Source organism: Gallinula chloropus (genome assembly GCF_964237585.1).
Source record: "Gallinula chloropus genome assembly, chromosome: 27".
In the NCBI taxonomy this organism is placed as follows: domain Eukaryota; kingdom Metazoa; phylum Chordata; class Aves; order Gruiformes; family Rallidae; genus Gallinula; species Gallinula chloropus.
In genome coordinates this window covers 662,216-688,553 of record NC_140112.1, presented here as the reverse complement: position 1 = coordinate 688,553, position 26,338 = coordinate 662,216, and the positions used below count along the sequence as shown (strand labels likewise).

Genomic DNA, 26,338 nt, shown 5'->3' with positions numbered 1-26,338 from the left:
GACCTGTTTTCCCCATCCATCTCACCCCCAACAATCCCCATTATCTGTGAGGAAAGAACCAGATGCCCTGGATTTCCAGCTGAGACTAGCTGAGTATCGAGTGCTAATCCATCACCCAACGCTCCAGCCGTCAGCAAGCAAGGCACTGCTGTCCAGCCATGGTCTTGCATTTGCATCCAGCGTTCATGAGGTCTAGTCCTAAGGTGTAGCAGTGCTTCAGGAACTTCCTTTTGGGTTCATCCCTTTTCCTCTGAACCTTGCAGAGGAGGCTCTGCCCCCACAACATCCCAGCTCATCTAATTACTTACTAAGCTCTTTTTCTGGTTAGCCGACATCTGCCCATTTCCAATTAATCCTTGTTCACAAGCTCAATAACCTGAGCCATCTGTATAGGTAAGAGAGATAAGCTTCCCATTAAACATTTACAGGACATGACAAGAGAGGATTGAAGCAACTGTTGCTGAGACAACCCAGGCTGTGTTTTGTGTGCAGGAGGGTGCCTGTGCCTCTAACTGCCAAAGAAAAGGAGCTAAAAAGGTACATGGCCCATCACTCAGCCCCAAAAGGGTTCCTGCCCCTCTTCCTTACCTTCATGAATGTTCTTGCTACATTAGCATGATAAAAAGCTTTTCAAGTAACTCAAGAGCATTTAGGGCCCTGGAAGTTCTAGCAACCTAATAGTCTTTAAATAAAACATTCGCAGCTTTAGGTGCCCTTTAACCTCAAATGCTTAAAAGAGCCCAGAAGTCAGTCTGACCCCCCTTGGGCTCTCCTGAACAGGGTGAAACGTGTCCTTCGAGGCAGAGACATTGTATCAGTCCCCATGCTTCATCAGCTGCTTTCCTCATCTCAGAAGAACAGTTCTGTTTGAGAATGTTGCTAGGATGGGGGTTTAGCTCATGCATCCCTCAGCCCTTCTCCTCACCCAGAGTCTCCATCTCTGGGACAGCCCAAACAAGATCCTTTGCTGATATATCCCGTTCCCTCAAAGGTGATTAGTGCCAACTGAGGGGTGAAGTCTTGCCTAAAAGTGTTTATGAAGACTGAGGAGACTCAGGAATGGAGCCTGGGCCTTGGCAGCTCTTTAGGAGCATCTCAAGGGCCGGGCTGAGGCCTGGCAGCTGGTTGCTTTTAAGGCTGAGAAGCGTTCAAGGGCCCGTGAAAAGGGACGTGGCGGCTCCTCTGCTCCCTCAGCACCAGCAACCGGGGCTGAGACCTCCTGAGCTGTGACTGGGGGACGCAGAGGGATCTGGGTGGCACACGCACAGTGCGGGCCCCTTCCCGGTAGTTCCCGTGTGGAGCCAGGCGGGGGCGGCACCAGCCCCCCGGGCCGCGCATCCCCCCTCCCACCCCGCGCCGTGCAGCTCCGCGGCAGGGGCCGGGCCGGGCCGGGCCGGGCCGGGCCGCCGCCGGCGTGAGGCCCCGCCGGGCCTGCAACTGGATCTGCGCTCGGCGAGCTGATCCGTGCTGCCAGCCGGCCTGACGCGGGATCTAGGGCCGGAACAGCCGGGGCGTGAGGATCCCGGGTGCGCACACAGCCAGGGCGTGAGTATCCAGGGTGCACATGCATCCAGAGTGTGAGTAACCAGGGTGCACACACATCCAGAGTGTGAGTAGCCAGGGTGCACATACAGCCAGGGTGTGAGTAGCCAGGGTGTGAGTATCCAGGGTGCACACGCATCCAGAGTGTGAGTAGCCAGGGTGTGAGTAGCCAGGGTGCACACACATCCAGGGTGTGAGTAGCCAGGGTGTGAGTATCCAGGGTGCACACACATCCAGGGTGTGAGTATCCAGGGTGTTTACACATCCAGGGTGTGTGTATCCAGGGTGCACACACATCCAGGGTGTGAGTATCTAGGGTGTGAGTATCCAGGGTGCACACACATCCAGAGTGTGAGTATCCAGGGTGTGTGTATCCAGGGTGCACACACATCCAGAGTGTGAGTATCCAGGGTGTGTGTATCCAGGGTGCACACACATCCAGAGTGTGAGTATCCAGGGTGTGTGTATCCAGGGTGCACACACATCCAGAGTGTGAGTATCCAGGGTGCGAGTATCCAGGGTGCACATACAGCCAGGGTGTGAGTATCCAGGGTGTTTACACAGCCAGGGTGTGTGTATCCAGGGTGCACACACATCCAGGGTGTGAGTATCTAGGGTGTGAGTATCCAGGGTGCACACACATCCAGGGTGTGAGTATCCAGGGTGTGAGTATCCAGGGTGCACACACATCCAGGGTGTGAGTAGCCAGGGTGCACACACATCCAGGGTGTGAGTATCCGGAGTGTACACACGTCCAGACAGTGAGCATCCAGGATACACACACATCCAGGGTGCACAAACATGGAGGGCGTGAGTATCCAGGGTGCACACACATCCAGGGTGTGAGTATCCAGGGTGCACACACATCCAGGATACACACACATCCAGGGTGTATGTGTCAAGCGCAGGCACACTGTGGTCTCGAGCCTGGGTCCGACCCAGCAGCGTGGGTATCTCCATGCTGGCTGACAAGTTGTTGGTTGACCAGGTTAGTTTGGAGCTAGCCTGGGAGGGAGAGATGCTCAGCTCTCCACCTCCTTCTCCACCTGGGTTCTGAGATGCTGGCGTACTAAACACACAGGTCTGTGCCAGCACCTTTGAAAGAATCCCAGACTCACAGAATCACAGGGGTTGGAAGGGACCTCAAGAGATCATGGGGTCCAACCCCCCCTGAAAAGCAGGTTCCCTAGGACAGGTCACACAGGTCGGTGTCCAGACTGCCTACTTCTGTTAGCTAATGGCTACAGGAGGCTCCTGTCCCCAGCACACACCAGTAAAGCTGTCTCCAGCCATCTATTTTGCGTTAGTAACTTTTTCCTTCTGATGCTGTGGGCTGGCAGCCTGATGATCTCACTGCTCAGAGCTCGAGCTCCAGTTGCAATGGAATGTGGTTGATGTGCTAGCTTGGCTGTGCAAAAAGCTCTGCTGTTTGGAGCGTGGTGCTAAGAAGCAGGGATCTGGTGTGGTTTGTAGTGGTGTTGGCAGGTTGTGGAACAATCTGTGTGTCCTGGGGACAGGAGACTGGGTGCTTCATCAGGGTACGCTGCTTCCAGCTTGGTGTGCTCTCAATTTCTGCTTACAACATAGGAGCTGTGCTTTCAGTCTGGGAACTGCAACACCTGGTGTAGCCTGGGTCATAACTCAAGAGGAACTGAATTCCCAAGTCCCCAGTTTGTGCTGGCTGCTGCCACTCTCAGCAGATTCAGCAAATAATTCTGAATATTGCAGGCGTGAGAGAAAACCCAGGTAGGCTGAGAGGACTGTGGCTAACTTGAAAGCAGTAAAAGTGAAATTCATCAAAGAAACTACCAATTACTGACTTCACTGGGGGCCAGGCTGCAGGGAAGGAAGCAGGAGGTTCCTGGCGTGTGAATGGATCTCTGCTCAGCGCCTGCACGCTGGCCAGCCTGTTCAGTGGGGCGTGGGAGTGGGGAAGCTGGAGTAGGGCATTGTCCTGGGTTTAATCTCCTGTTGGTGCCTTTCGGTATGGGGGAACTCTCCTAGGGCTGATGTATGGCAGAGAGAGCCTTGACAAGCTGCCAGGTTGGTTTAGGGGATGGAGGAGGGGGTGGGAGTCGAAATGCCTGTATAGCAGCCTCTTGAAAGAGTGGTTATTTCTCCACATTGATCAGACACGGTGAGGGGGGGTTGAAGGGGCTTCTCTTCCATTTGCTGACCCTTTATTTTACCCACAAGGAAAATAAACACACACAACACCCTCATCCCACCTGTAGCAGGGACACAGCCACCCCTGCACAGCCCCAAGATGCTCTGTGTGCCTCTCCTCCCTTCCTTCCTCACCGAGGGGCTGGATGCAGTCACTCCTTCCAACACCCAGGCGCCCTGAACCCTCCTCTCACCCGGAACCCTTTGTTGTCACCCCAATCTTTATAAAACCCCTTCAAATCCACCCACCCCCAGCACCACAACCCCTGGCACTCCTGGCAGCGCCGCAGCAGGCTGTGGGGGGCTGTTACCACCCTCTTCCTAGCACAGGGAAGCAGCGTGTGGGTTTTCCTTCTTTGGAAGCGTGGCTCTGCTCCACATCCCCACTCATCTCTGCCCTCTGCGTGGCCGTGCCGAGCGCCTCGGCTCCTACGTCACATGTTTTTAAGAAGCTCTTGCCAGCTTCCTGCTGAGGAGCCCGTCCTGCTGACGTCTGCAGATCAGGCCACGTCAGGCATGGCTGGGGAAGGGAAGCATACTCCTTTTTTGGGTGCAAGACTAGAGCAAAGTCTATTGGCCCCAGCAGAGAGGAGGGCTGAGATTCGGGAGCAGCTGGGCTCTGTCAGTAATTCAGCGCTAAGAGATTAAACAATACCCAGGATAAACACACTCCAGGACTGGCAGACCTCCCTCTTCTCCTCAGCTCAGCACAATATTTTCCTTTCTCTTTATTTTTTTTAAAAAAAACCCCGTTATTTCAGTGCTGATAATGAATTTGAGAGGAATGCTTTTCTGGAGTTATATATAGATTTGCTGCTCCAACAGCAACAACTCCCCCGCTCCAACTTCTCTATTGCAGCTGTATGGCTGTGCTTTTGGAAAAGAAAACCATCATCTGCCTTCCACAAAGCTTAGTAGTTTCATGTCCTGAGGCAGCACCTGAACTGAGGCACTTTTAGGGTTTTAAAAAGGCTGTTTTTGTGGTGAAGGAGAACTAGAGTAGCAAAGCAGAACCCCTGCGTCCCTCGGATTTGAGTGCCTGGGAAAGGGGAGACAAAGCAACCCTGGGTCAGAGCAGGCTTAAAGCAGCGTGTTAATCAGAGCAGGTTATGTATATGCACACAGATTTGGAAATTTGGACAGTTCACAGTAAGTCTTTAAGATAGGCTTAAGTCAATTCCCCACCTGACTGCTCCTGAGCTGCTGGGAAAACCCCAAGCTAGACGTAAAATCCATGGGGAGGCACCTTTCCCTGGCACACACGTCCTACCTGCCTGGCCAGGCTTTGCTTTCCCTGCCTTCCCCACAGTTCTGCCATGCCTGAGTCCCTCCTTTCATGTGGGTGGCTGGGAGATAAGGCAGCTCTGTTCTACGCCTACGTGGTGCAGCTTGAAAACAAAAAAAAAAATAAAGAAATAAGTAAAACAATCACTAAAACACCCAGGCTACCAAGGCTACAGGGCTCTGAGGAGATAGCTCATCAGAGAACAGCTTTCTACCCTTGCAGAAACAGCCCCAACTGAAGGACAATTACAGTGCTGCCACTGTGGGATGCTGCTGCTCAGCTGGAAAGTCCCTTCACCACCACCACCACCCCCAGCCCAGTCTGACCTGGGGCCTCCCAGTGCCCCAGCTTGGTTTAAGGAGTGGAAGGAGTGTGTTGCCATTAAGTGAGGGTCACACCCAGGTCTCTAATCTTATCGAGGAGGGGTGGAAACTTGTTCAGCCTGGTCATAGAGCATGAGGCAAAGTGGATCCATCAGGAATAGTTGTGTTTTTCTCAGGTTGGTCAAGACGTGGTCAGAATCTTTTCTATCCCATGTGTGATGCCTTTCTTTGCATAGTTAAAGCAGCATAAAGTGTAATTAGGCAGCCCCATATAATTAAGACAATTATGTAAGGTAAGCACCCCACAGAGTAATTGTGGCCAATTTTAGCATACCCAGGGGCTCTTACAGGGCCCAAGGTGGCCCTTCAAATGATTTACCTGCTCACATGTCTCTAAAGCACTCATCTTAGGTGTGTCTTAGGTGACATCTTTGAAGTGGACATTATTGTTCTGCTTGCTCCTGCTGAGAAACAGCTGGCTGGGGAAGAAGAACTCTTCTTCCTTCTTGCAAAAAAAGAAATTAATAAAATAATAGTTTCACATCTTGTTTCTATTCTGAAGCAGACTGAAACTGAGACTGTGGATGTGAGCAACCCAGATTTAAATGTGACCCACCAGCAGAAGGGCTTGACTTCAAGAGCTGTCACTCCACAGAGGGAGGGTGGGTTGCTCTAGGCAGAGGTTTGCTTGCTGGCTGTCATCCTCTTTTGCTTTTTAAGGAGAAATTCCAGCCTGGTTCTGAGAAATCTTCCCAACAAAAATGGTGCTGATGTGAAAAAAAGCTTCCTTGAAGGGTTGTTTTTTTTTTTTTGTTTGGAGTTGAAGGCTACATCAGTTATCCTGCAAATACCATGAGGTTCCTCCTTTGGAGTCTGCTCTTTTGAGACAAAAGGCAGCTCTCTGCTTTCTTCTACCCTTTTACTGGGTGCCTGAAAGCCATCATGTCCCTTCCCCACCTGCAGAAAGACCTCTGTTCAAGCAGCAAAGTGCCTGATACAAGCCATATCCTATCCAGGCTCTAAATCTGGAGTCACTCCATCCTCATCCAGAGAAATAGGAGCCGGTATCTGGCTTCTGTACTGATCCTGGTACAGAAGGCAGCAAGTCACCTGGAAAAAATGACATCCTCTTAGAGGAGGGGGGGATTCTGAGCCCAAAGGATTTTGTCTTGGAGTCAGCACAGCCTGTCCACAGGGCACCTGTTTGCTTTTTGGGTGGACCACATCCTTCTCTAGCTTGCCAGCAGCACGTATGTGTACATCTGGGATGTTGTCTAATGTGTAATGTTCCAGTTTGCACAGAGGTCAGGCCTCCCATTTCTGAAAAGAAACCTGAGGGAACTCTGTGAAGCAGCTCTGGGATACAGCAGGGTGTGAGGAGGATGAGGAATGGCTGAGGTCTGGGGAGGGGATTGTGCCCCTGGACTGGGCACTGGGGAGGCTGCACCTCGAGTGCTGGGTCCAGTTCTGGGCTTCTCACCATCAGAAGGACATTGAGGTCCTGGAGTGAGTCCAGAGAAGGGCAACCAGGCTGGGGAAGGGGCTGGAGGGCAAATCCTCTGAGGAGCAGCTGAGGGAGCTGGGGGTGTTGAGCCTGGAGAAGAGGAGGCTGAGGGGAGACCTTCTCACCCCTCCCCTGCCCTGCCAGGAGGGTGCAGAGAGGTGGGCAATGGTCTCTTCAGCCAGGGGACAGGAGATGGGACAAGGGGCAATGGGCTCAAGCTGTCCCAGGGCAGGGTCAGAGCAGATGGGAGGGAAAAGCTCTTCCCTGAAAGAGTTGTGGGGCTGTGGCACAGGCTGCCCAGGGAGGGGGCTGAGTCCCCACCCCTGGGGGTGTTTAAAAAAAGGGTAGATGAGGTGCTGAGGGATCTGGGTCAGCACAAGACAGGAACGGTTGGACTTGATGATCTTAAAGGGCTTTTCCAACCTGGGGATTCTGTGACTTGGCTGAGTATCAACCTGTGGTGCTACAAACACCCTGTCCCCTCTGGCTCACCAGGCCTCACGTTCTGCTGTGCCTGTGTCCATCCACAGGAGTGCCAGGAAACTCGGTGCATGCAATGCTTTTGGTAGCTCCTAGGCTGTTTAATAGCACATTGGGTCTCCTATCCTCTCCCTGCCCTAAACCACCCATCAGCAACCAACCTTGATGGTCTTTTCCAACCTAGTGATTCAGTTACTCTGTGAAATTTCCTTTTATTCTTTATTCTTTTCCCTCTGCTTGTTTTAGCAGACTCCTTTATTCCAGACCCTAACACGGATCCACAGAGCCAGTTCAGGTGCTCAGTTTGCTTCTCAGTAATAACCTTTTATTTTAATTGAAAGCTCACCCCTTGCAGGAGGGTGAGAAGAGCTTCAAACACGAGAAGACAACTCACAATGAGATCTCAAGCGTTGGCAACCCTGAGCTGGAATTTCTATGGTGGAACAGAACAGTTTGAGCACAATGTGGCCTTGTTAGAAAGAGGGGAAAACAGCCATTTATGGGAGATAAACGTGTTAAATTGCCAAGTAAGGGCCCTCCTGGGCAGGGTGAAGAGCGTGTTGAGTTATTATCAGCTGCTTTGCATGGTAAAGAGGGCCTTTGCTTGCCTGGTCTCTGCAAAAGCTGCTTTGCTCAGGAGTACTCTTGAGATGGAGGGAGTGGAAGGCAGGAATTTGAGACCCTTTTAAGGTCTGTTTACTCTTCCAGCCTCCGCAGATTTCAAGGGCATGTAGATGAGGGAAACCTGAAATGGTTATCATGGTGAAAGCTGCAGGCACAGGAGGGAGTGGAGATCCCTGGAGCCCTGGTTAGCCAGGACTGATGGGTCACATGGGAATGGTTTCCTGCTCCACTGGGCCATTTCCATACTGAGTGGCCGTAATCCGGGTTGAGAACAGCCCCTCCGCAGGGACCATAAGCAAACATTCCTGGGCCCTGTGTTTTCATATGGCTTGTTGCTACAGGGAAGCTGGAAGGTAGTTCTCCCCTCCCTTCCCCTCTTGCACAGTGTCTTCTGTGGGGAGATCCTCAAGGCATTCACCTTCTTTCTAGCAGGGGGTTGCCTCACAGCTACATTCCCAGCTCCTTCCACTCATCAGAGATGCACCTTTTCAGGTTCATAAGTCTCTAGATGGGAAGTGAGCCTCCATGTACAGCAGGAAACTGAGGCACGTACTGAGAAAAAGGCAGCTTCTTTTGCAAATACAGAGAAGGCAAGTGCCAGGAGGAGAATCAACCTCATCATGCTTGTTCAGCTGCTTTTCAGGCCAGCTGGGAGGAACAAGATCATAAGCACACACAGCACAGCTGGACAGGACGGGATTTCCACCCAGCTTCACACCTTGAGATGGGTAGCAGGGATGTAGATAGCTTTGGAAATCTGAGAACTCAGAATGGGCTGCATCAGAGTAGAAAACCTGAGAGATGTCCAAATAGTCCCATCCTGGAGTTTGCAGAGACCTGTGAGCTGTAACTCTTGCTTCACACTGCTGTAATATCTCCAGTGCTGAGATCCAGATTTCCCAAATGCTGGATCTCGGCATTGGAGACATGGGTTTGGGCAGCTCTTAAGCAAGATTTCACATCCACATCTGAGTCTGGTCAGGGTGAGCAGGCGGTGAAGCACTCAGGCAGACCTTAGCTGCAGAGCTGCTGTGCCTCTGTGCAGCTCTGACCCTGCACACTGGGCTCATCTGGTCCCAGAGCTGCTGGGGACGCTGCAAGCAAAAGATGGGTGACCTGGTCATTAGGAATCTGAGTTTGGGGGGGGAAATGTCAGTTCAGTTCCATCACAAACCGCTGGCCTGCCCTGGGCATGTCATTCTGCTTTCCCATGGCTCAGTTTACCTGCTGGGAAATAGGGAGAAGAAATAGGGAGAAGAAATAGGGAGAAGAAATAGGGAGAAGAAATAGCAGCCTGCTTTGTGGGCTGATTTGGGGGGGATAGCTCTGTGAAAGGCACTTCAGTCTTGCAGGCCTTGGGTATACCCTGTGTGAGTGGGAACGAATTGCTGAGCCCCCAGTGCCCAGATGGGATAGTTCTGGCTCCAGGGGGAAGCAGCAGGATGCATCCTGCTCTAACAGAGTGGCTCAGGGCCTTGCTTGGCACCTCTGCCCCTTCCCTGGCCTGTGCCTTGTCTCAGCTGCTGGCACATCAGGTAGCACATTCCCAGGAAGGGTTCCTGACAGAGCCCTCGCTCAGCATGGCCTCAGCCAGGCTCAGTACAGGAAGGGGAAAACCTGTGCTTGTTGTTCCTGGTTTTCCAAACCTCCTTTCCTATCCTAAGGACCGTGGCTGCAAGGCCCTGCTGCCCCTCCGGCCAGTCGCGCTCTGAGGGCAGGTCTTCCTCGGGCCTGCTGTGCTCAGGGGGGGGATGTTTGGCAACAAGATTGCTGTGTCTTGTTTCTGTTACAAGGGAGCAGCTGTTCCCCCTGCCACACAGCTGCCCCCGCTCTGCATTCAGCCTCCCACACGCTGTGGCTGTCACAGACCTTCAGCGTTTCCTTTGCACAGCTTTTTCCCTCTGTCACCTCACGACGAGCAGCGTCCTCGTGCTGGATTTCCAGTCCCTTCTTGGCTGGATTTCCAGTCCTTCTTGGCTGGATTTCCAGTCCTTCTTGGCATGTCGTAGCCACTGGGTTTGGGGTTGGGGTTTTTTTGGGGTCTGTGCTCAAATTTCAGAGGTGCTGAGAGATTCCAGCTGGCTTCGCTGACCTCCCCTGTGGGAGACAGGGACATAGCTGTCTGGGGTGGGAGTGGGCCCAGCCCTGCCATTACTGGTGGGTGGGGTGGGGTATAACTGGGTGCCCAAATGCGTTAATTACAGTGAGAGCTGGTGATGGGCATGTGGAGGACAATCACTCCACGGACCTCTGGGGAATGCCTGGTCAGCAAGGGTGGACTGAAGCAGCCTGTGTGGCTGCATCTCAGGGTCATCTGTGCTCCAGCAGAGTCCTTGGAGCTAGGTCTTTGACCATCACATCCATGGTATACAGCCTCCTGGAGACTATTTCCAGGATATTGAATTTATGCTTAGCTTAAGCAGGCTTAAATGTGCCTTTTCATTCCAAACCTAGCTTCAACATGAAGCTCCTGGGTTTTCGTAAACTGAAACCAAAGTTCTGAGCAGAAATTGAGCAATAGATCAAGGCCTTGGACAGGCACCAAGGTCTGACCTGAAAATGGCTCAGGAATCCAGCCCCCGCCTCCTCTCCTCAAATGTACACAGATAAAATCGTGACTCTCTTAATTCCTCAAAATATGAGTGGAAAAATGCCCCCAGAGACTCTGCTAAAGCCTTGGTGGCTGTGGAAATACAGAAATACGGAGAGAGAGAGCGAGCTTATGTGCTGCTTCTGGGAGCAACAGATGTGGCTGTAACCAGACCTGTGGCATCCAAACCCATGTGAACTCTGTGTGCAATCCAAAGCCATGCCTAAACCTAGATTTTTGAGTAAATGACCCCTACTTTAATAACTAACCAATTCCCTCCCTCCCTGGTTGCACACACCCTAGCAGTGCAGGGCAAGTTCCAGCTCTGGGTCCAAATATCTCTGCAGCCCTGGCCTCCCTGACCTTCCTGAATTACAGAAACATTCTGCTGGACTTCTGCAACCAGGCAGAGTGAAGAAAACCACATCTTCTTCCTCTGCTGGAGTCTGCAAGACAGCGAGCAAAAGCGTGAACGCTGAGAGTCGGTCTTTGCTCTGATGCACAACTGGCTTTCGGTGGTAGCTACAAAGGAGCTGCTCTCAGGTTGCTCACAGCTTGCTGGCTGCGGATAGCAAGGAGGTTTGCAATGCACCAGAGGGTGGATGAGTGTGGTACACCCCCCTGCCCAGGTGCAGCACCCCACCAAAAAGCACCCCCAATTAGCTGGCTTTGCGAGGGAGGGTGAGGAATCCTTGGGAACAGCCTAGAGCAGTCCTGCAGAGTCCACCTGCTACTCAGGAGGTATCTCTCCAAGCAGGGATCAGCCTGCATCTTGGGAAAGGGCACCACCCAGATCTAAGCTCTTGTAGGGTGTTGCCCTGCTTTATCTGGGCTGTCTTTATGCACTAATTGATGTTTGCAGGGGTTGGGAGGTTTGCTGGGCTCTGGGAAGCCATGGCTTCTTTTATATTTGTGGGTGTAGCCTGAGAAGAACCCCAAGGACCTTCTCCCAGTGTCCCTTCTCTCCCACGCTGGAGCTCTCGCTGGCTCTAGGACAAAAGTCCCCCCATGGATGTGCAGCCTGGGCACACGGAGCCCACAGGGAGAGGGATGGATCAGTCAGAGCTTTGTCAGTATAGAGGCTGTAGATTACTCCATAATCTGTGCTGTGAAGTTGAGCTGGGGACCAAGAAAAGGGCTGGTGAGGAGGCCAGATCCATAGCCTGTGATGGTGATGAGATCCTGGAGTTTGCCTTCACCAGGTCACTTTGCCATAAACTAGACTGACTGTGATGTAACCACCCTGGAAGTCCTGGAGCTACTTGTCTTCTCTTTTGTTAAGCAGCAGCTATTGCAGTGAGTCTTTGAAGTCTGTATGGGACTGGCTTGGTCTCTTCAGCCATGTGGGAAAACACAGGACTTCTCAGAAGATCCCATTTTCTGGTTGACACTGTGTGTCCTAGAAAACCCTGGAGCAAAGGACACTGTGGTGGCAGCTCAGGTCTCTGGTGCCACAGCAGAAATCACTTTAATCTGTAACCATCTCCTTGCTCTTCTCCTCCAGTGAGTTCAGAAACAAACTGCTCCTCACGGGCTTTGGGGAGACACATTCAGACCCAGCAGAGATCCTCACTCAGGGCTGAGATGTCCTGTGGCTCTGAACAGGGTCAGGAAATTCAGTTACCAGCCTTTGGTCCTCCTGCCCTTGTTTTTAGCCCGTGATTTGGGGGGTTGCTATGGCACTGCAACACACTTTCCCCTGTGTTAGTGCTTTACAAGCAATAAACGCAGCTTTCAGCAGCATGCTGCCTTGGCAGCTCGTCACAGTGTTGCTCCCTGGCTGAGCTGGAGTTTGGCAGACAAGTCACATTCTCACCACCTAAAAAATCCTCTCTTGTGGTTTCAGCCAGAGGGTGGGGTGGGGTTTTTTTTTTAAACTTCTCATTTCTAAGGAAAGAAAAAAAATCCCTTTTTCCTAGCATGGCTGCATGTCAGTGAAGTGTGAAATCCCTATATATAACCCTCCAGCCTCCCTTAGAAGGAAAGGTGTGAGATAGACCCAAGGAGGGAGGTTTGAAAAGCTCTGCGTGGCAGGAGCTGGTCCCTTACCCAGTCAGGCTGCTTTACTGGGGCAGCACAGCTCATGGGAAAGGCCCTCTGTATCTTGCCTCTGCTTTGTGGCTTGGAACAAGACACAGCATCTCTTGAGCCTCAGTTTCCTGCTGTGCTGGTTGCCTGTCTCTCCCACGTTAGACCAGAACTCCTCAGCTCATGGGGTTGTTCATGGGGGTCTTTGGGGTGCTGAGGATTTGGCTCTGGTGCCCTTTGGTGGGGGTGGGTTTGTCACCAGAGTTAGTGGTGGGGTTGCCCATTCCCAGCTGTGGGGAGAGGAAATGATGTTTTGAGCAGAGCCTGTATTTATTCTGGGACTTTCTAGAGGGGAAAAGAGCAGGGCCTTGGGTAGGGAGACACACCCCAGGGTGCTGTGATAAGGGAGAATTACCAAGGGGCAAGTTGCCTCTGCACACATCTGTGTCTGACATGTGCCTTGCGCTGGAGGCAGGGACTGGTGGAAGATGTCATCAGCGAGGGCTGGTGAAGAGCAGAAGTGGTGGAGCAGGACAAGGGGCTGTCCAGGGCCAGCAGCAGGCCTCTTACTCCCAGAGTCCTGCTGCTCCTTGCTCCATTTCTGAGATAGAGACAGGGCTCTGGACTCTTTTTATCTCAAAAACAAGCCGGTTCCAGGCCTTACAGCTGACAACTTTCTCTGGACCTGACTGTGTAAACATCTCCATCCCCACACTGCTGCCTTGGTGGGCGCTCCACCAGACCTTTTCTATTGTCCCCTTCCTGCCCCCTCATGTTTTGTGTGACAGGCACAGAAGTAGGTGGAGGCAGTTGCATCCTGCAGCGAGGATGTGGAAAAAAAACAATAACCAAATGTAAAGAACAGGAAACCATCTCTGATATCAGCGTGAGGTCATCTACACACCTTCCCCAACGAGGCAGCTTCAGGAGGAACTGTGGTAGTCTCAGGCTTCATCTCTGAGCTTTGAACAAATGTCTTCTTACACAAGATGCTGGTCAACATGGGTCCAGCAAGAAGCTAGTGAAGCTTAGGAGAAAATCCCAGGGTGCACTGAAGGCAGCTGGAGCCAACGTCATTGGAAAACTAGGGCCAAAGTCCCAAGGAGCTTGGAGAAAAAGCAGTTCTTTCTGATTGCAGCTCCCTGGAGTACAGCAATGTTTGCTTCCTAAAATACTTCTGAACAGATGTGACATTCGCAGCGGGTCAGATAGGTTGTTTTTCCAATAGGAAACATGGCATGAGGCAAGGAAAGTGGATCAGAGGGAGGTTGTTCTGCGAAAGGCGGCTCCCAGGAACTACAGGGCCCTCGCTGCGCTTGGGCCACAGAAGCTATGGTGTTCAAATGCCACGGGGAGAAGAGTCCAGCTCTCAGTCCACACACAAATCCGTTCAGAAGCAGAGGGGACTATTTAAAGCTTGCCCATAGTCTACAAATCAAACTGCCCAGACATGCCCGAAATGGGTCCTGACATGTCCTGTCCTCAGATCCCAAGGCCCTCAGAGCTGGTGTGGGGAGTCAGGTTGCAGGTGACACAGGGAGAACAAAGGCCCAAGCTGACAAAAGCCATCCAGGCACCAAAACAGGAGGTGAGGTGCTTAACAAAACCCAGTGCCATGGAGTCATGAGGGGTGATAAGCTTCTAGGAGCTTAGCCCACCTGGAAGATGCTACGTGCTTGTCCTGACTGTGGTCTAGACTGCTGGGAATCCATACGTGCTGTGAAACATGGTCTGATCTAGCACCAAACAGCTTAAAAAGGCTTTGTTTTCTGTCCTGTCCTCACTCTCCCTTCCCCACCCCCCCTCCAGTCGCATTTCACACGGTTCAGTCAGAGTTTTATTTCACAACTGTGTGTTTTGAAAGGACTTATTAGCTCTAAGTGTAGGCTGGGCTTAAGACTCTTGCTTTATTGTTTACCCTGCCTGCTAGGCCTGTTTCTGGGGTCAGACCCAGGTTACCAATTACAGCTGTGATTAAACACACTAGCCCAGCTTACCCCTGGGCTTTTTTTCCCCTTAAATTCCCAGTGATTGTGCTTAACTGGTGTTAGCAACCAGGTGGCTGCTGGCACTGCATTCACAATTGGCTGTGCCTTCTCCAGCAGAGCCAGAGAATGAGATTCGGACCCAGCCAAACCTCTGTTATTTTTATACAGCTCAGAACTCTTCCCAGAGATAGATTTTTTTTTTTTTCTTAATGTAAAGAAAGCTAGCCCTTGGCTTCCCAAATCTACATAGAATCATAGAATCCCAGACTGGTCTGGGTTGGAAGGGACCCCAAGGGTCACAGAGCTCCAACCCCCTGCCACAGGCAGGGACACCAACCTCCAGGCCTGGAGCTACACAAGGCTGCCCAGGGCCCCATCCAACCTGGCCTTGAACACCCCCAGGGATGGGGCACCCACCCCCTCTCTGGGCAGCCCCTTCCAGCCCCTCACCACTCTCTCTGCAAAGAACTTCCCCCTAATCTCTCCTCTCCCCCTTCCCTCCTCCAGCTTCACTCCATCCCCCTTGTCCTGCCAGTCTCTGCCCTTTAACAAGCCCATTCCCCTCCTGATTCTCTGCTCCCTTCAGGGACTGGAAGGCTGCATAGATAACATTCAAATCCTTCTCAAATACTGGGGTAATTGGGAGGGACCAGCCCAGGAGAAGTGACAGCTGATTTATCAATCCATGGGACATGTCTCATTGGGAGGATTTGCATGTTAATTCTATGTAACTATTTTACTGTTGGTAACAGGGGGTGGGGATTCACACTGTGGCTGTTGGGACCTCAGCCAACTCTAATGGTGCTGGAGAAGGGCTTGCAATGGTTTTTTCTATCTCCTGCCTTATGAACTTCAGCCCAGAGAGCTGAGAAAGGTGTCATCACCACCCAAACCCATGAAGCGTAGCGTGGGAGCGTGAGCTGCCTTTCAGGTGTACATAAAACACCCTGAGTTGCTCACTCCTGGAAAAGGTAACTGTGAGCAGCTTGGGCTGTCCATGCTGAGTTTTAACCCTTGGTTGAAAGCCAGATGTTCCTCTTTTATTGTAAAGCTCCCAGCTCAACTGGTTTTGAACCTCCTTTGGATGAACAAGGCCAGAGCATTTGAAAGCCTATCTGAACTTCTAATTCCTGTAAAACCAGTTACAAATCTAGTCTGGCTGATTACTATGGGAAGGTTTATTGGGTTTTTTTTTTCCTTTGTTTTTTTATTTAATTGAAATCTAAATGCTCTCAGCCATTTCCAGCTCAACACGGGGCGGAAACTAATCTAGCCAGAACAGCATTCAAACCAGCTCTAACTTCTCTTTTTAAAATGAAATTTATTTTCTAATTGTTTGTTTACTCTCTTAACTCCTCAAAGCAATTTAAAAAGCGTGCATTAAGTCTTATGCCCTCTCTTTAAGACTTGTAACAGGGCCAGAAATTATGGGCACGTAACCCGCTTAGAGATCCTTGAGCTCCACAGGAAATCTCTTATTGGAAGGGCTTAACGAAGACAATCTGATTCCAGGGCCTGTGTCAGACCATATGAACCACCCTAAGCTGTGTGAAGGGAGCCTTCAGAACCACCATGATTAAGAATAAATGGAGGATCTGAATTTGGAGAATGGTGCCACCGCTTACTTCATCCACCCGCGGAGCAGGGGGGACCAGGGGAACCTGCTTGCCAAGCTTAGATCATCAGCACCACTTAACGAACACTGTTAGCCCTAATGGCAAATAGACCTGCACTTGCTATTAGTGCTATTCTTGGCAGGCTGGGAGGACAGGAGACCTCTTGCTACAATTATTGCCTGGTGACTCAGGGCTGGACGATACCATCCGTGTCCTTTCCCAGTGTGTTTGTTCTGTTGGATGGGGCAAACAAGCCCTTCTCCCTGCTCTCAGCTTGCCTGGTTAGACTGTAAGCTCTGCTCAGGCCTCCTGTGCTTTAACTCCAGTACAAAAGTTGAGGGTTTATGTTTTTCCCTTTGGCTTTTACTGATATCTTTGCATACAGGTATCTCTTTTACCAGCTTGGTTTTGCTTGCTCCCTAATTTTCTGCTGATTGTGACTGTACCCACAGTCTGCTGGTTGACAGCACCAGTGTGCTTAAAGTCATGGAGCTGTGGTGGACAGGCTCACACCATGATGCAGCCTCTTCCAGGGACCTCTGGCTTCTCCCATGGTATAAATAACCTCCCCCCCTGCATTGTGCTGTGCTCTGGGTTTCACATGCACCCATGTGCTCTTTCATGTGTGTTGCTGACTTTAAAAAATGTCCTTAGACTTTAATCCTTGGGGTTTGGGTTTTTTTTTTTCCAAAGCTTACAAAGGCAAATCTGGTTTATAGCAAGAGATTTGCTTGATTCCTTGTGCTCTGTGGATGAATGGAGTAGCAGATGGAGTGGGGAGGGGAGGACTTGGAGACCCCTTGGCTCTATCTCCTTTCTAGCTTGACCCTACTTCTGTTCCTGCTGCCCAAAGCGCTTTCTTTTAAGCTGGACAGACCACAAAACGGGGTCAGTCCAGATCTCTGCTTGGGCAGTGGCTGTTGTGTGGTTTGAAAAGCTATTTGCTTATTTTTTGCTCTAGCTTGTGGGTCCCATAATGCTACATAGCCATCATCTCCTGGTGCTTCAGAAGGTGTGAAATCCCATGTACAGTGTGCACACGTAGGCATGCCAGACAGGCAAAGAAAATGAGCTGCAGACTGGCAGCAAAAGGCCTCCAAAAATCCCATTGCACCCCTGAGCCGTGGGAAAGAGTTTTGACTGCTGGCTGAAGTGATGCTGGAAAGCCTCCCCCCCCAAACCTACAGCACCAAACCCCTCTTTTGGGGGCTGCTTGTGGGTTTCATGGGGAGCTTTCAGGCCAGGTGTGTGTCTTCCAGTCCTGGCTCCTTTGGTTTGGGAGCTCTTGCTGGATGTTTAACAAAACCCCCTCCTGTGGGGAGGGAGAAGCAGCAGGGTGGTGCTCTCAGCAACCCTTTGCCAAGAGCAATGCCCAAGCAGGACAGGACCCTGTGAGTCGTTCAATAGAAGCCAGGATGAGGTGGAGCAGCGCTGGCAGGCTGCGTGCTGGCAGGAGCACGCTCCTCCTTATCAAGGGACCGCGGCCGCCGCGGCGGCGAAAGCGCTGTGCCAGCCACGGGAGCGGCACTGTGGGAACCAGGGATGGCTCAGCCTGCAGCGGGCTGCAGCCTCCCCGGGCAAACCCCGATGATCTAACGCGCTGCCTTGGTTTTCTCCAGCTGCACCCACTGCTTGTGGAGATGCCAAATGAGGCCCCAGCCATAGGAGGAGAAACGTGTTTTCGCTGTGGGGATCACACCAGGGGTTGTGGCTTCAGATCCTCCCCCAGTGCACGCCAAGGGAGGCATCTGGGGCTGCGAGACAATGGCTCCAAACAAGCCCAGTTCTGTGCCAAGGAATATTCATTCAGAAATCCCATTCTGGTTTGATACTAACTCTCTCATGGCTGATCAAAGCGAAGTCAAGAAAGGAGCTTGGCCTCCTACTGTTGCTTTAGCTCGGGGCCAGTTTCAGCAGAAGCTGGGTGAGTGCTTTTATCCCGGGCAGCGTGGCTGGCAGCTGGGCCAGCTGGTGCAGCTCCCTGTTTTGTAGTGGCTTTAAGGTGCTGCTTGCATCTCAGTACACATCAGGGCCATGCATGGCTTGCATTGGTTGTCCTCTCCCTTCCTGCTGGGCTTGGATGGAGGCAACTGGGGAGGCTTGGTTCTGCTCCATGCTTGCCTTGGCTTGCTCTCCATGGTCTGTGATCAGACATGTCCTCTGCAGAGCCACCTCCTCCTGTATCTCACTCTTCCTCCAGCCTGGCTTTTGGCTGGAGTGAGGTGCTGGGTCCTGGGGTGTCTGTTCTTGCTCCTCACCTCAAATGTTCCTCAGGCAGTGAGATGAAAGTGGTTGTAGTGGTGTTCCCCCCTCATCTCCCTGGGACAGTGCAGGTGGTGGCGAGTTCCCCCTGCACCCTTCAGGGATCTCTGGAATGGGTTTGGCTTTGTCCAGGGAGCAAGGATCTGTGGATGTGTCTTGAGGGAGGAAGTTTGGTGATGGGAACCTGGCTGTACACTGCTGGGGAGGGGAGACCCCCTGTGTAGGGGGCCAGACCCCACCTCTGCTGAAGGCAGGATGGCCAGACAGCAGGCATGGGTCACTGTTGCTGACTGCTCTGAGTGCCCTGTGTCATTCCAGGGCAGCAGAAATGCTGCTCCATGATGCCCGATGCCGATCCAGCACCAAGTGCCTGCGCTGGACCAATGCCCTGGCTGAAGTTCACAGGACTCAGGGGGCTGCTGGCAGTCAGGGGCACCCTTCCCCTCCCATCACACCTGCACCGTTCCTTCAGTCTGCTCTGGTTTCAGTACGTGACTTGCCAGTGGCTTGGTGGGAACGAGCCTTTGTTTCACCCTCCTGAGGCATCATGTTCGTTAGTGGAAGTAGCTCATCTGCTGCTGGGGAGGGTGAGAAACTTGACCCTAGTGGTACCAGGGAGGCTTTGGGGTTCCCTTCAGTGGCTGGGGAGGCAGGGCTGTGGGGGGCAGCAGGACCAGGCTGGCTTTCTCCATACTGCAGGCACCCTCGAGACCTGCTCCAGGGACTGGGGAGCACCCAGGGGACCCCAACCCTGGCCTTCCTCAGGCAGCAAAGGGCAGCTGGGCAGATCCAGGATGGGGGGAAAGGAGGGTTGGGTTCCACTTCCCAAGATGTCCTGGGGGAGAGCCCTTTCCTCACCCTCCTGACCCCACGGCCACGACCACCACCTCCCGTGGGTCACCGTGAGCAGCGGCAGGTGCCAGGCTCTGCTTGTCCCCCCGATGCCTGGAGCCCAGGGGCTGAGTGGGGACCCCAGGGGCTGAGCAGGGACCCCAGGGGCTGAGTGGGGGACCCCAGGGGCTGAGCAGGGACCCGAGGGGCTGAGTGGGGGACCCCAGGGGCTGAGCGGGGACCCCAGGGGCTGAGCGGGGGACCCCAGGGACTGAGCGGGGGACCCCAGGGGATGAGCAGGGACCCCAGGGGCTGAGCGGGGGACCCCAGGAGGGGGCGGAGAGCTGAGGAGGGTGGGGGGAGAGAGGGGGGCGGCCATGCCCCAACCTCCCACCTCCCCTCCCCCCCCCCCCCCCCCTCCTCCTCCTCCTCCTCTTCCTCCTTGTCAGGGCAGCCCCAAAAATAGCCCTCCGGTAACTCCCGCCGCCGGCAGCCTTCCCATGGCGGCGGCGACGTCAGTCCTTCCACTGCGCTGAGGTCAGCGCCGTTAGCATGGCCGCGCCCCTCGGCCAATGGCGGCCGCCGCGCCGGGGACGCCTCCCCGGGCTGCCCCTATCTAAAGGCGGCGCGGAGCCGGCGCCGCAGCCTGAGCCGAGCCGAGCCGAGCCTCTTTGGCGGCGTCCAGCGACCACCCCGCTCCTCCTTTTCCTCCTCTTCCTCCGCCCGTGGAGCCCAGCATGAGCCAGAGCCAGCGCCGCGGCGGCCCGCGGGCCGATATGGTGCCCGAGATCGCCGCCGCCGTGGGCTTCGTCTCCAGCCTGTTGCGGACGCGGGGCTGCGTCAGCGAGCAGCAGCTGCAGGTCTTCAGCGGGGCGCTGCGGGAGGCGCTCGCAGGTGAGGGGCTGGGGCTGGGGCTGGGGGGGAGATCGGCTTTGGGTGAGAAGACCCCCCCCCTCCTGTCCACCCTTTGCCCCAGGGGGCTGGGTGCCTGCTTGTGTCCTTCCCCAGTACCGCCCCCCCCCCACCCCCCCTCCACCGTGTTGCTTCCAGGACCAGGTGGTGCCCCTCTGGGTTGGGCACCCATCTGTCTGTGTCCTCTCGGCATCCTGCTGTGTCATCCTTGATGCTGGGTCCCTGTTTGTGCCTTTGCCTGGGTGTCCATCCGTGTCCTCCTGGGGGCTGGCAGGCAACTGTGTGCTTCCTTGAGCACCCACCCGGGTGCCTGTGGGGTCCTGAGCAAGCCACTGCCTCTGCCCTGAGAGTGAGCAGATCTGTGACCTGGTCTCTGAGGGCTTTGTGGGGCTCGGTTGCTGGAAGGTTTCCTTGCTGGGGTTTGATCTGGGTGATCCACAGCTTGTCTGGGTGCTCAGCCTCCGGCGAGAGGTGCTGAGCCCCATGGCAGCAGGGTTTGGCACTCCCCTCCCCATGAGTGTGTCTGGGGCTTGGCACTAACTGGGTGGTTCAGGGGTCTCCTCCCAGCACTAACTGGGTGGTTCAGGGGTCTCCTCCCAGCACTAACTGGGTGGTTCAGGGGTCTCCTCCCAGCACTAACTGGGTGGTTCAGGGGTCTCCTCCCAGCTTAAGGCAGCCTTGTTATCAGCCCGAAGAAGGGGATGGTTTGTTTGCCACTGTGCTGAGATAAGGGGTGGTGATGTGTCCCTAGGCTTAGGGAATGATCTGGATGTTACTCCCTGGCTGTGGGGTTTTGGTGGTGGTGATATGGTATCTGCCCTGGCCACCCCAGATGTTGGGGCAGGAAGGTTTTGGGGTCCTGTTACTCCAGCTCCCATGGCACTGTCCTGCCTGGGGTTTCTAGGACCTGAGCCTTGGAGCAGCAGCCGAATAGCTGAGCGTTGGGCTCCGGAGCCTCTCTGGAGGCTGTTTAAGGAGAACTCTGCCTGCAGCAAGACGTGGGACCCCCTCAGGACTGCAGCAGGACTCAGCTTCCCTCCCAGCTGCCGCACGCCTGCTGACTGCTCTCCCCTTCTCACTTGCCTTGCAGAGCACTACAAACACCACTGGTTTCCTGAGAAACCCTTCAAAGGCTCCGGGTATCGCTGCATCCGGATCAATCACAAAATGGACCCCATTATCAGCAAGGCAGCCAGCCAGATCGGACTCAGCCTACCCCAGCTCTACCAGCTCCTGCCCAGCGAGCTTACCCTCTGGGTGGACCCCTACGAGGTCTCCTACCGCATCGGTGAGGACGGCTCCATCTGTGTCTTATACGAAGCAACTGCAACCAAACCCGTGAGCAACTATGGGATGCTGACCTGTAAGAACCAGATGATGTTAGGTCGCACCAGTCCTTCCAAAAACTACATCATGACTGTCTCCAGCTAAATCCTCCTCTTGTCCTTACACTGCCAAGACACAGGCTACTGTATACCTCACCTGAGGATCTATTTTTAAGATGAAGAGCTATTTATATTTTTTAAAAAAATCCAAGAAAATCCAAAATTAAAATATTGGGCGCTGCTTTGAAGGGAAGCAGTGCTCTAGGTGCCTTTTTTAAAGCTGTTGCAAGCTTATGAGTTTTTATTATGAAGCCGATATCTACCTAATTAGTGTTGGATGGCAATTTTGGGCTGGTTGGCTCACTTGGGTAGCTTGGAATGGAGGATGAGGTGGGAGGGGGGGGAAAACCAGGCTGGGGAAAGTGTGGCTTGGTGGTGGGAGATGTCTGGGTCACCTTCTCACCACCCTGGTACCCAGCAGTACTGCTGTATTGCATTACTGTTGGAGAAGGGATAAAGGAGTTGCTGTCTTTCCTCCACTTAACTTCACTCCCCAGCTGGTCTGATCTCTCTGGGGTCTGGATATAATATTGAGGCTGGGTGATGCTGGGGACACTGGGATCCTTCTCCTTGGCTCTTGCACATCTCCTGTGGACCCACTTACTCCGTGAGTGTTGCAGCTCTGCTCTGCCCCACTCCCAGCACAAAGTGAGGGGGAGCATGGCCTGTCTCCAACCTCTCCATCTTTCCTGCTTCCTGCTGGGCTGGAAGGAGCCCTGTGGGTTATCAGCATCCTGTGAAGTGGAGCAAGGCAGAGATGTGCTGGGGGTCTGGCTGTGCAGAGAGGGTCCTCAAGATGAATAGTGCAGCTACTGTGGTGGCACTGGAGGGCTGTTTGTTCCTGGTGCTCCCCAGTACCTGGCTATCACCCACTGCTTGCTGCACACCAAGAAGGGTACTCCAGCCCTGAAGCCAGCACTGAATAGCTGTGAATTCAAAGCCTTTCTGCTATGTGTGGCTTAAACACCAGCCCATGACCTGCTCTTGGGTGGCCTCTCTGGGCTTCAGGAGTGGAGTCCAGCCCCTTGCTTGCAAAAGTTGCCTAACCTTGTGCTGATGACTTGTTGTGTCACTTCTGGAGAAGAGCTGAAGCAACTCACCTTCTTCCTCAGAGGTTGGTGTGTCAGAATCCCCTTTGCCCTATCTCTTAAAATCAGAAGTATTGGGGATCTCTCCCCCTGTGTGTGGGCTGCTTTGGTGTCCTGGTGGTGCTCTTAAAGTCACAGCACTTCTCCCCTCTCTTCTCCTTCTGGGTGATCAGCATGTGGTTGTCCCTGGGTCCTGCTTCCACTGATTGATACCTTGGAAAGGGGCATCCTTGGGTTCTAATCTCTTGGTACGTAACTGTTTTGCACAATGAATGCCTGGTCCTGTGCTCTGTCCATTCAAAACTCCTCTTGGAGCCCTGGTGGTACTTGTATTTGGGGACACTTAGCCCAAACTAGGTTCAGGATTTGGCCCTTAACTAGAAATGGGGTGGGGGGGCTGCCAGTGCTGCCCCATGAGCTTTACCTCCCTGTTAGGGCAGGGTGTAGTATTCCCTTCTCACTAACCAGAGGGTGCTCCTCCAGTAATCCTGGGAGAAGTGACTGAAGAAGCAAGGGCATTGATGTGGTTGGTTGTGAGGAAACTTTCCCAGGTTTCTCTCAGCACACTCTTCTTCACCTTCCTCTTTCCTGACCTGGCAGCTGAGTGGCGTAACCAGGGTTGTTCTTGCCTGGCCTTTGATGAATTAAGTTCTCAGACACTTGTGCAATATATTTCCAAATCTTGGGTGCTCTGGGAGAGGAAGGAAGCCTCCCATCTGCCTGAGTTCTTAGCTTGGTGGGGTGGTTTGTTTTGTTTTTAATCTATTAAAAATTGAGCACAGCTCCCCAACTCTTCACTACTAATGTGGAAAAAGTAAGTCCAGATTTTTTGGCAGCCTCATGAATCCCAAAACTGGAAAACCAGCCTCAATTCTTAAGAAGTCAAGGGGTGAGTTCTTTGTCCTTGAACAGTAAATAGCAGGCTGTGGCTCTGAAGTTGCATCACTTCCCTCTGCATCACTTGATTTGCTCATGTCAGCAAAGCAGAAGCCAGAACGAAGCACTGGAGCTTTTCCCTTGGTGAACTTGTGCAATAGGTGACCTCACCAAACAGGGAGTACTTGGGGAATTTCCAAAAAATATAAAAAAGAAAATTCCCTTTTCAAGGAAAAGGGATCTCTCTGGGTTTCTTTTGGAGTCCTTGCTTAACCTGCTTGCTTGGAAAAGCCCTTGAGAGCCACATCCAGGATGAGTGGTTTGCTGTGCTGGATGTGGAGTTTCCTGAAGGCTGGTACTTCCACAGGATGAAAGCAGTCTCAAGATTCACACCCCCACACCAGTCCCCCCACCTTTTACTCTGTTCCTTCCCTCTTACCAGCAAGGATTATTCAGGAACAGCAGCCCACACCAAAGGAATACACTAGAATCCCTCTTAACATGCCCCCCACTCCCAGAACCAAACCAGCCAAGTCTCATTCTTTGTGTCCCTGGCATGGAAGAGTCTGATGTTAAAGGTGTCTGGGTTTTTTTTTTTCTTTATAGCTCCAAAACCAACCAAAATGGGTATAATCCATTTCTCTCTTGTAGCTGGTTACTTGTAAAAGCTGTGAATTAGTGTGCTCTGTTGCCTTCTGCCTACAAGCCTGATACTCAACCGCAGAGCTGAGTGGTGTGTACCTTACAACAGTGTATTTGAGGGGTTTTCTTGTCAAAGGTGGTGGTGTCTCTTTTATTTTTTTTAAACAAGCTGGACTGTTGAACGGGACCTGCTTTTTGTATGTGGTGAACATGGTAGGAAGTTTGTAAGCTACACTTGGAGGAGGGGAGTGGATGGTTACTAATTGTATAGTAGCATTTTTATATATGGAATGTACAGATCCTTTGTCAGACGTATGCTTTTGTTACTTTAATAAAAATGTAGCAGTATAAACAGCTTGTTTTCTTGCTGGGAACTGGTGTGTGCCTGTGAAGAGGGTGAGGGTTGGGATTGTGGTCTGAAACTCCCTCACTCTGAATGCCTGTGGGCTTGGGTAAAGTGTGACTGAGTCTTAATATCCAGCTGTGTCAAGGAGGAGGTTTAGAAAAAAAGCTGCTTAGTCAACATGCTGACTCTACACCTGCCCCTCTGAACCCACAGAGTCAAGGCTGGGAATTGGTCTGACTAATGCAGAGCTGGGGGTGTCCTGCCTTCTCCTTCCTCATGCTGACGACTGGTTTCCGCCTTGGATTTGTTCTGTGTGGGGATTGTAGGACTCCTGTGTCCTGCCAGGGTGTGAAGGTGGTGGGTAGTCAGCTCCCAGACCCCAGGGATGGCATAAACAAAGTCTTGGAAAGAGGCAGCTGATGACCTGAGCCAGGGGCCATGCCTGGTTCCTACCCCTGGTGACAGAGCCAATGGAGGAGGAAGGGTGAGGGATCACAGGATGGGGATGTTCAGGTATGAGGAGGATGCTCTGGGCCTGTCATGATACAGGCAGGTGGGGTTGATTCACTGGAGATCCTGTTTTGGCTGTGGCAAGAGGCTGGTGACTGCAGCCCCGAGCTGTAACCCCTGGGATGGAGATGGCGACTTACCCCCCTCTGCACCCCTGTTCAGGCTGCCCTGATTCAAGGACCTTGTCTCAACCAGACTGTGCTGCTTTCAGCCTAAAACTCCATTTTTAGGAGGTTTGGGAAGGTGTCTGTTGAGGTGTGCAGGGTCCTTGTGCCCCACTCCAACCCATTCCCTGTGCCAGTGTCTTCTGGGAGGGGTGATGCCAAGGGGGAAGGCACAGGCCTGGTCCTACCACTCTCCCTCCTGGGGCCAAAACTGCTTCTTCCCCCTTCAGCTTTTATTGGAATATGCCACCTCTGAGAGGAAAACAATTTGTGGGCTGATTGTGGTGCTCTGTCAAAGCTGCTCCTTTTTGAACTCATCCCTTCATTAGTTTGCATAAACACCCCGAAATTGCTGCTGCTGCTGCTTGTGAAACAGGGCTGGCAGGAGGAATGGGCTGATTACCTTGAGAGTCATCTGGGTTCAAAGGCTTTGGGAAGTCAGGTGATGGTGGCCTTCCTCCCTCTGGCTTGTCGGGACCGGTGTGGTCTGCTTGGACTTGTGTGCTGTGGTTGGTACCACAGCCAGCCTGGTGTGGTCCTGCGTGCTGTGGCTGGGGTTTGGGCTGGTGGGCAGAGCTAAGATCATCTAAAACTTGATGCTGCTCTATAGCCAAGATAAAAATACAGCTCTTACATCATGAGCTTCTCAGTGAGGAGTCAGTCCTACCCTCCCAGTAACCAGATCCCCCCCACCAGCCTTTTAATAGGTGACTCATCTGCTATTCTTACTTTGCTTGTCATTTTTCTTCTGGTAGGATCGTGATACCCAGTGTATGAGCTGAGTTAGCTTGGGGGGTGTGTGTGTGTGCATGTTTACCTGCCTTCCCCTTCAAGCCCTTTCTAGGCTGAGCCACAGCCATCGGTGCATTTTCTCCTTGCCCCATCACAAGGGGTAGGAGGTTCAGCAGCACTTTCTGCTGAGCCCTTTGCTGGATTTCTGGTGGGGATTTTTTTATTCAGGCTGGGCAGGAAGGAGCCTGGGTCAAATGTCCTCTGTAATCAGAGGCTGGTGTGTTGCGTAAAAGGAGTATTTGCCTTTGACCTGTGCTCAGTGAGAGCTCAGCCCTTTGCCTGGCACACCTGTCTGCTGCACCACGGGGTCCAGGACGAACCCAGGGAGTGTCTCTGTGTGTAAATAAGCATCAAGAAACAAGCTATTCCCTGTAAAAACCCTGC

At 52.9% G+C, this 26,338-nt stretch overlaps 1 protein-coding gene across 1 annotated transcript; it reads left to right on the top strand.

Annotated features, from left to right (window-relative positions):
- Positions 1 to 19,811: 19,811 nt before the first annotated feature.
- BTG2 (BTG anti-proliferation factor 2) lies at positions 19,812 to 21,755 on the top strand (the record flags this gene model as incomplete). The annotated part of the gene is given in 4 exon segments (XM_084275965.1): positions 19,812 to 19,850; positions 19,852 to 19,894; positions 19,897 to 20,133; positions 21,242 to 21,755. Coding segments are annotated over 4 exon segments (660 nt in total). The 3' UTR covers positions 21,583 to 21,755.
- Between the last annotated feature and the right edge of the window lie 4,583 nt (positions 21,756 to 26,338).